Source organism: Schistocerca nitens, chromosome 3 (genome assembly GCF_023898315.1).
Source record: "Schistocerca nitens isolate TAMUIC-IGC-003100 chromosome 3, iqSchNite1.1, whole genome shotgun sequence".
NCBI classification, from domain to species: domain Eukaryota; kingdom Metazoa; phylum Arthropoda; class Insecta; order Orthoptera; family Acrididae; genus Schistocerca; species Schistocerca nitens.
Genome location: NC_064616.1, coordinates 248,184,258 through 248,194,754, shown reverse-complemented (window position 1 = coordinate 248,194,754; position 10,497 = coordinate 248,184,258). Strand labels below are relative to the sequence as shown.

At 38.8% G+C, this 10,497-nt stretch overlaps 1 protein-coding gene across 1 annotated transcript in view; it reads right to left on the bottom strand.

Moving 5' to 3' along the window:
- Window positions 1–1,303: 1,303 nt before the first annotated feature.
- The window catches only part of LOC126248208 (uncharacterized), a 341,739-nt gene continuing 332,545 nt past the window's right edge, over window positions 1,304–10,497 (bottom strand). Inside the window, exon 22 of the mRNA XM_049949021.1 lies at window positions 1,304–1,987. Within this exon, the coding sequence (XP_049804978.1) occupies window positions 1,401–1,987 (587 nt within the window). The 3' untranslated portion in view covers window positions 1,304–1,400. The remainder of the gene's footprint in view (window positions 1,988–10,497) is intronic.

Genomic DNA, 10,497 nt, shown 5'->3' with positions numbered 1-10,497 from the left:
AACCTTAATGTTAATTTTGTGTGCCCAGTTGTGTTCTCAGCAGACAGTTTTTTGTGCAGCAGCAAGTGAAGTCCTCCTCATTAAAAGAAAACAACAGACATAACATTTATATATGTACATGTATATCACCAAGTAATTCAACAGCAACACAGTGACTAGTTTACACTTACAGCATATGATATGAAATGTACCGTTGCTCTACTTAATGTTTAAAAAATCATGAAGTAACATAAAACTAAGTGTATCTTATATACAATGTACTAGGAAACACTGAGAACATATATTTCTCAGACAGTTTATAAAATAAAACTTTCACTAGGAAGAGAGAGTTTCATTAACTTCATCTTGGACCAGGCAACAATAAAATAAATACTCAAGCTCTAGCCATAATCACAAGCAACAACTAGAAATATTTTGCAGCAACAGATTTGAATATGAATGCCTTTAAGCAAATCATCTTCCTTTCTCTTCCTAACATCTATTTGATAAACAAAGTTCACAAGTTCCTCAAGGAAAGAGAGAAATATAATACATCCTTTCCTTGTACAGTTACAAGTTTCTTTCTCAGCAGTGCTAATCTGACATCCACACCATTGACAACATAACATTTAAAACACTTCAGTAACATACAAAGTAAATGAGAAACAAACATCTACTGTAAAGTTGATAACTGGGATAAGGAAATGTCTAATGCAAAAGCTACTACTAGCTGTTACATGCATAATATCCACAAGCAAATCACAGAAATCACTTTGGTCAGTTTACAATAACATGCCTGCATCCTTATTATAGTAATAATAATGATGGTGATAATAATAATAATTATAATTGTAAACCATTTGGTAACAGTGGATAGCTTGAGAAAGGTACTCTATAAGAGTGAAAATAAAATTCTCAGAGGCGCAGCTATTAAATTATTTCACAACAAATGCTTAAAAAAAAGTGTTAACTAACAGTGGTTCAGTCAAGTGCTACATGCAGACATCTAATGGGAGTCAACAAATAATGCTCAGCTGATTCTCATGTTAACCATTTTCTTCATTACAGTTGTGCTAAATCTGAAATAATAAGCTATGCAACACTGAAATCAGAAGCTGTAATGCTTAGCGTGCACAATTGTTAAATTTCACTTTCTTATTAAAAACAGTTACATTATAAGCAAACATGAGAAAGTTCACACGTCTTGAAAGGTGAGAATAATTCTTCTTTTGCTAAGATCTTAAAAAGTAGAAAGTTCATATTCCACAAATCCATATATATTTATATATAAAATATAATTATCACATTACAATATAATGTTCATTTCTCATTAACAGCTCTCACTTTATGTTTTGCATTATCAGAATAACATATTAAAAACTTTATAGAGATCAACTATATTCAATTTGTACAGCAACAGTTCAATGATGAGATGATGGTTTCAAATATGATTCGGATGCAGTCGAATAGAATGGCTGTGGATTCGCTGTGCTTGTGGTATGAGTGACTGCTACATGCCCAACATAGTGTGATGTGGTTTCTTTTGGAGAGCTTTGCGGTATCACTGGTTCAGAATATGTCCCTCGAACCAGGTACTGGCTTTCAGAGATGCTGTGTGCTACCGATGCTGACTCTGAACTCTCAAGGAATGTAGCAGCTGGTAAGACACCAATTTTATCTTTCACTGGACTTGTGGCGACACTGCTCTTGGGATGAAGGCCCGCAGTAAAGGGCTGATAAACTTGTCCTTTCATTGAATACAATGGACTATATGCTGGCCCACTAACAACTGGTGCATGTAAAGTTGGTGTGTATAAGCCAGAAGAATAGTTTCCGCTGTCAGAGCTGTAAGGACATATCTTATGGGCAGCTGAATAGACGCTTACCATAGGTGGTGATAACAACGTATTTGGTGGCATAAGTGAATCTGAATGAGAGATAATCTGAGGTGGAGGATGAGGTAACAGCAGTTTCCTTTTTAGATCACTGTTACTCTCTTGTATTAAACCTGAAAAGAGAATACAATTATTAAAATGCATACAAAAACCACAAAATTTTATTGTTTCGATAATGGCTTAAATTATAAATTCAAAAGCACAAACAGCTGTCTTTTGCATAATAAATGAACATTCACCATGAAATAAAATTTCTGAGCAATGAAGAGAGTTCTTTTACAGTGTCAGGGTCAATCTACTGTGTATAGCAGTAGTTTGTCACTGGATGAGGAAAATGTTATCTTTTTCCCATAGTACTACTGGAATGAACAGTATTGTTTTGTGAATACATCATTACAACTAATTTTATTACTATGTCCTCAGAGTCTTTTGCTTTGGCAAACCTGAATAAGATCTAAGTTTTCAAGCTCTGTCATTTCGAATAAAATCCTTTAGTTTGTGACAGCTCTCTCTGCCATCTTCCGGAGCAGAAACTACTGACTGTCATGGTCGGCACAATGTTCCACTTATACAGGCACGGCATCAGTATCTGGAACTTTCCAGAAGGCTGAAATTACAAATGCCTGTGGGAAGACATTTTACACAGATTCTGGTAACTCTAGCCCACCATAGGGTTGAGTGATGTCTGCTGATGAGAAGGACTGGCATCATGTTCAAAATGCTCCTGACTTCTGTAAACACAAGCAACTGTGTATACACCTGATCTAGGTTAAAATTATTGCAGTTTATTCTACTCTCACCAGCTCCTTTATAAAGGAATTCCAATATGATCACGCAGCACAAACTAGGATCTCATTTTTTCAAATTGTGTTTTGCATTCCTTTTCTATACAGGGTGCAGAAAGAGTCAACTTCTAAAGCTCACTTTGCAAGATGCGTCATATGTGCTCGGCACAATGCTGACAGTGTGTTTGGCCTATGTAGATACTGTTTCATTTGCAAAGGACACCATAAGCACTGGGCACTGAAAGACTTATACTGTCTTTATGGGGTGTGATATGTCTCAGACCTTAAGAGGTGGTCTGGACTAGAGCCCTGCAAGCACATGGCCTATCTGTGTGGCCCGCATGCATCTGCAGGGTGCAAGAGAGAGAGTGTGAATATACTTTGGAAATGTTGGCGGAAGGTGCTGAATATGACTGATGTTATCTCGCCTGATAACACAGCCATGGAAGTGCTTGATGGCAGCCACAAAGAAGTCACGCACTTATCTATCAGCCACGCAGATGCCACGCACTTGCATTCGCTTGCACATGCCTGATGCACAATGCTTACCACTACATCTTATGTTTCCTTCCTCTCTCCGGTCAGTGCTGTTAGCATTATCACTGTTACGGGTCATATTAGTTCATTTGTTCAATTTACTCACAAGATGAGTGAACAGCAGTACAATATTGATGCAGGAACTCAACTGTGTACCTAAATATTAAAAAGAGTAGGCAATAAAGTACAAGCTTGTCTGATGCCTTCATTTATTAAAATATTTTCCCCCTTTGTAATCCGCTACACAAATCATATTTTACAAACTGCCACTTTGCAGACACAGCCGAAATCTAATCCACCATTAGATTCTTCACATTGCTCATTGAAATTTCTTGACAGTTTCTGTCCAACTGCTTGCATTTGTTCGAGTCCAGTTGTTGCTACTGTATCTTCAGTTTCACAACCATCTCTCTGAAGCCTAAAGTTATGCAAACAACATGGACCTTTTAAATTATCTACAGAAAAATCCAATGTACTCTCTTTCTTTTCAAACAACATTTAATTCAAACTCATGCAATCATTGGTTCACATTTCATTTCACTGGAACAGTCCTGAGAGACTGTGGAGGAATGAAATAAATGGAGCTACCCCATTGTGCTGCTCACAACAGCAGCTGCAGAAATGTGAAACAACTGTGGCGGCATGCCCTGTACATGATGCTGTTTAGACAGCTGCTAAAGAAGTGTGGCATGTGGCTTTCACCCAGCTTAAAAACTTCAGGTGGACCCCACACAGTCTAATAGGGCAGAACCAACTGTGCTGATGTGATGTAACTACTTCATCTGGCATTCCAAGTCACTGCCAGATAAATATGATGCATTATACTTTGCCACACTACACGCCTGTGGAAAATAATGACAATTTATGAAACTTTCTCCTTTTGTTGTGCAATTATCTCTGTACTCAGAAGAGTAAGAAATGATCATGAGTTCAATATTCATACTGTTGGTCTTGTGGAGGATTATCCAAGTACTTATAATCGCAGCAGTGCTGTGCTTAACAGAGCATCCGGATGCAGAACATAAAGATTGAAAAATGACTGCAACTGAAATATCAGAGGTAGGTGCAGCAACTGAAATTAATTTCAGGAATTTACGGAAAACAAAGAATATGTAGAACTAAACAGAAATATGTCATGTGGTTTCATATGAGCCAACACCTGGAACTTTGGCAATAAAATACCAAAAGAACATTCTACATTCCTTCCCCAAGTTAATCCATAATTAAATATACACCATTCATCACTTAAATGTCTAGAAGGATTTGCCCTCATCACGGTATGTGTATTGAGAGAGGAAAACTGCTGTGTTCTTGCAGCAGTGGCATAGGATCGACCACATCTCTTAATAATGTTTTACCAAAAGAACTTTATCAGTACTTACAACATGACATGCTAGTTGTCCAAATGTATGCTGTGTTTAATTTAAGAAACACATGTTTCAGAAGGCATACAGCACAGTGTCCCACTGCAGACTGTTAATGAAGGTATGAGCATATGGAATAGGTTCCCATATTTGCAAGTGGCTCGAAGACTTTATAAGTAATAGAACCCAGTATATTGTCATCAACAGCAATTATTTATTAGAGACAAGGGTACCGTCAGGAGTGCCCCAGAGAAGTGTGATGAGACTGCTATTATTTTCGCCCTCGTTAAAAACTTATACGGGTTGTTAGGCGGAAGTGAGAATATAATATTTTGAGTAAGAATCCATGTCATGAGACATGCTGTTTCTGTTCTATGAAGGTTTCAATTCAGATGTTTAACTCATACACTTCTGCTTCAGAAATTGAATTAGGCTTGACACAGTGCAATTATTAGGTAACAGTTTGAAAGGAAACATAAAGAAACATAGTTTATCATTTACACACTTTTTTTGTATTAAAACTTACACATTACACGTTTACACTAATCTGAAACAAAAGAACGCAGCATACTGTACGTACAGAACAGTATTGCTGCATTACAACAGCAGCTCAATGTGGCACGACCAATTTTGTTACAAACAATGTACCTATGAAGCACGTGCTGGTACTCTCTCACCATTCCACATACTGACACTTCAATTTCTAGTGCACTGGCCAGAACTCATGCCAGCAGATCTTCCTCTGTCTCTATAGGAGTCTTGCAAGTTAAAATTTGCATATGACCCGACAATTAGTAGTCTATATGAGTTAAATCCGGTGATCGCAGTTGCCATGCAGTAGCACCACCTTGGCCTATCCATCTTTCACCATATCAACTGTTGAGATGTCTCTGAACTATATGCGAGAAGTGAGGTAGGGCACCATCATACTGAAACCACATTTCCTGACAGACATTTGGTTGCACAGCTTACAAGAACGAATTCTATATGTTTTATAGGATGATCAGGTATGCCGGACCAATTAGCTTGAGTGGAAGAAGTTATAGCCCAATCACACAACTGTCCAGAATACCTGGACACACATTAATACCAAACCAGTGTTTGAAATGCCTGAACACGTGCGGCACAAGGGTGTTTGTAAACTCAGACATGGCTGTTTCACAAATTCGGAACATAGTCCCTAGTGAACTCCATCTGCAAACAGAACTCAACGTGGAAACAGGGATGTGTCGATGTAACAGTGCACGAACCACATGCAGCAGGCAATATGTTGTGGAGAATTGGCTTGACCCATAACGTGTACCCTTTGTAAGTGGTACGAATGTAACTGTTGCCCACACACTCGTAGTCCCAGACTGTGCCTAACCCACTGTACGCACAATGGTTCAAGTACTAATTGAGGGGTTCTCTTCAACGCAACACAGTACATCTTCCTCAAATTCGAGCATATGGCATTGCCGTGGAGCATCACAATCCTCCCTCCTCATGATGAAGGTGCCTGTTTCTTGGAGCCAATGTGTAACTTGGGCAAAAAGTTTGTGCAATGGCTTGCTACACTGTGGAAAACATTTATAATACAGACAACTAGCAGCTCTTCCATTAACTTGAGCTTCGCCATACACAAAAAGCTGTCTGTGTATTTGGAAAACATGCACCAAACAATGTTTACTGTATCAGAGATGCACAGGCATTGAATAGGTCTCGCAGAAAGGCAGACACTTAAGTGACACTGGGTGAACGCCTGACATAGTACATGTCACCTTGTCTGCCCTTTTCCATACCAGGACATGCAACTTTTGAGATTTTTCTCTTTCCCTCAACAGTTGGGTATGCATAACACATCTGAACTGAAACTTACAGAACAGAACCAGTATGTTTCTGTACATGAGTTCCTGTTCAAAATACAATGTGCCCACTTCCCTCCACAAGTCCTGGAAGTTTGTAATGGGAATTCTCAACACCCTGTATACATAAACGATCTGGTGGACAGGGTGGGCAGCAATCTGTGGTTGTTTGCTGATGATGTTGTGGTGTATGGAAAGGTTTCAAAGTTAAGTGACCGTACAGCATGACTTTGATAAATTTTCTAGTTGGTGTGATGAATGGGAGCTAGCTCTAAATGTGGAAAAATGTAATTTGATTTGGATTAGTAGAAAAAACAAACCTGTAATGTTCGGATACAGCTTTAATAGTGTCTTGCTCAATACAGTCACATTGTTTAAATATCTGTGTGTAACATTGCTAAGCAATACAAAATGAAATGAGCACGTGAGGATTGTGGCATGAAAGGTGAGTAGTCGACTTCCGATTTATTGGGATCTGTACCAAGTCAGATTAGAGGAAGATGTTGAAGCAATTCAGAGGCAGGCTGCTAGATTCATTACCGGCAGGTTCAGACAACACACGTGTTATGGAGATGCTTTGGGAACTCAAATGGGAATCCCTGACAGGAAGGCAAAGTTTTTTTGAGGAACACTATTTAGAAAATTTAGAGAACTGGCATTTGAAGCTGGCGGTAGAATGATTCTACTACCACTAACACACACATTTCGCATCATGACCACGGAGATAAAATATGAGAAATCAGGGCTCATACAGAGTCATATAGACAATTGTTTCTGCCTCACTTTATTTGTGAGCGGAAGAGGAAAGGAAATGACTAGCAGTGGTACAGGCCATGCAACTTAGGTGGCTTGCAGATTTTAGATGTAGGTGTTGACATGATCTCATTATCAAGTTCTTAAAATTATTATGCCATGCCATAGTGGGATCATGTCTTCCCGAAACATGTTGTGTTTTTAAATTATATACAGCACACATCTGGAAAACTTGTGTGTTATATTTTATGTACTGATAATGAAAAATGGAAGTACTGTGACTTCAAAATGGACTTAAAACTCTCGCATCACAATTTCAGCCATACTCCCAATGCCAATGGATAAAAATGACCCATTTGTATCTCTAACAGCTAACAAAACAATAGAAGGAAAACCTTTGTAATTATAAAACGGAAACACAGATGTAGTAGGGGCTTTCAGTCTAAGGTAATTTCCATATAATCTACCAATACAGTTTGGTAGATTCCATAGTTCCCAATAGTGATCAGCAGGATCTTTTCTTTACATTTCTAGCATTGGTGTTGGTTGCCAACGTTCCCTTGTTGCTTTTGACAGTTCACCAACAATTCTTTAAATGGTGGTGTGTTCTCGGAAAAAAATAACAGTCAAGCAAGGTACATTTTCAACTCTTAACACATGTTCAAAGTGCGATGTTTGTTCACATTAACATGCCAATAACGATGTGCCCAACAACATATTTTAGACATATGTTGATTAAAGACAGAAAAGTTTCTTCATCCGAAGAAGATGTGATGCCGCGTTACTAACTATTCTCACTTCTACTAGTGTTGAACACAAGTGTAAGATGCCACATTTCATACTGTTTGCCACACTATGTCTGTTAGCTGCATGGCAGGACCACGCACTGCATGCCCTGCACATGGTGAGCGAGTGCTGGGTGTTGGCGCCAGAGGCTACTGTTGGCCACATGCTTCTCTCTCTCTCTCTCTCTCTCTCTCTCTCTCTCTCTCTGTGTGTGTGTGTGTGTGTGTGTGTGTGTGTGTGTGTGTGTGTGTGTGTGTGTGTACACACACAGCAAGTGATGGGCAACGAGTGTTGCACATGTGGTTTCGCCAAGCAGATGCAGTGCTATAGTCTAATCTGAACCACTAGTCTCACCCCATATCTCTGCAGCATGTGTCCAATGCTGCCCCTCTTCTGTCAATTTAGGACAAATGTTTTGTCTGTGAAAGTGTTCTTTATTTCTCTCTTGCTGTAACCATACTCCCCGAACATGAATCTTAATTGCTGCAGTTCAGATGGTCATTGTCATAAATAATCTTTGCTGTGTTCACTAAAGTGTTCAAGATTGCTTTCTTGTGCACAAGATTGTGAAAACTATTTACTTTAAGGTAACAGATGGGGTGGACCAGTTACCTCTACACTAAACGATCAAAGAAGTTTGCTGTTTTCTGCTCAACAAAAACATCCAATTTACATAGCTTGTCATTCTTATCCAGCTTAACAGTAAATTTAATGTTGAGATGCACACTGCTCATGTGATCAATGAACTGATTATGTGTACCTTCACTGAGAGGCCACACCAAGAAAATATTGTCAACTATCATATGAAGCAAGACACGCACAACATTTTAGAGTTGTATAACTTGTTCCTGAAAATTATCCATGAAGGATTTGTGACAGCAGGAATCTGATCACTACACTATAGTCAATTCATAATATTCATTGCAGTACACGAAGTATATTGTCATCAGAGTATAGCAGATGATCCCAGGTGGAAACTGTTTGTCTTCTACAGCCACATTTGTAAATAACCATACATTCTGACTAACAACTATGTGTTTTGGCCTAGTCTCATTTTTCTGAGTGCCTCAATAAATGCCTGTGATTAAAATAAATTGTTGTAACTTCATCATAAGTTACATTAAGAAGTAAGTATCTTTTTTATTTCTTGACAGTGACTAGTTTTGGACACACTGTCCATTTTCAAGCCATCCATACCATAAGTGTGATAGTACAAGCAAAAGTGCTTGCATTGACGATAAAAGCAGCACTATGGCCAACTTGACAACAGTTAACAGATCACATAGGACAGACACTGGAGAACATTATCACCGTAGGGACCATTTTTGTACATAGGATTTCACTGTATTGTCACACTTACGATACAGATGGTTTGAAAACACACTATGTGTTTTTCAAAACTAGTCACCATCAAGAAATAAAAAAGATACTTCTTAATTAAGTTCATAAATTTCTGTGAGTTAACAACATGGTGTTCAAAATGTGCCATTTTGGCTGCTGATGATCCTCCCACACGTTTTGCTGGTCTATAAGGTGGTGAACTAATGGAACTAAGAATGGGAATAAGAGGGACCTCATCCTTGTGTGGACTGCTGGAGCTTAACAATTTTATTGAAAATAAGGTGGCTTGAAAACCAAAAGGACTTTACCTTTGTTACTGTTAGACTCAGGCCTCTTTTCTTCTACCTAAGAATATGTGCAATTTTTAGGATGTGAAGCACCTTGAGTCCTGTACTGCAAAAAATGACATGTATAATACCACTATCATACTTTTCTTGTTGCCTTTTTTTCTGTGCACGTGTAAGAGAATTATCGTTAATTAGTACATGCTGAGTATCTGTGAAGCTTGGCATTCTGACGTCAGTTTATCCCCAACTGCCTTCCTGTTATTCTCTTCCCTCACACTGCACACACTAAATTAGGATATCTTGTCTGTAAATAACAAGTCACAAGTTGCCACTCAAGGATCCATAATGACTATGTTGCTACAGCAGGTAAGAAGACTGGCAATATCTACAACTTTGTCATGCACAAATTCATTTCCTGTGGACATCAAAAAGATCAGGTGAGATCAAAGAGTAGCATGTGGCAACTCTACGACATAAATATTTTTTGGACTAAAAATCTTTACCGAGCGAGGTGGCGCAGTGGTTAGCACACTGGACTCGCATTCGGGAGGACGACGGTTCAATCCCGTCTCCGGCCATCCTGATTTAGGTTTTCCGTGATTTCCCTAAATCGTTTCAGGCAAATGCCGGGATGGTTCCTTTGAAAGGGCACGGCCGATTTCCTTCCCCATCCTTCCATAACCCGAGCTTGCGCTCCGTCTCTAATGACCTCGTTGTCGACGGGACGTTAAACACCACTAACCTAACTAAAAATCTTTGACACATTTTTAGGCTTCCAATTTTTAAGGCTTTTCAATTTCTTTCCAAAATAAATTTACTACATAATGATTTCTACATCCAGTTGCTTTCAACAGTGCACATGCAGACAAGGAAGCAGTCTCAACATCCTGTCATGTCAGTGGAAATGGGGAACTATCTCATTTGTA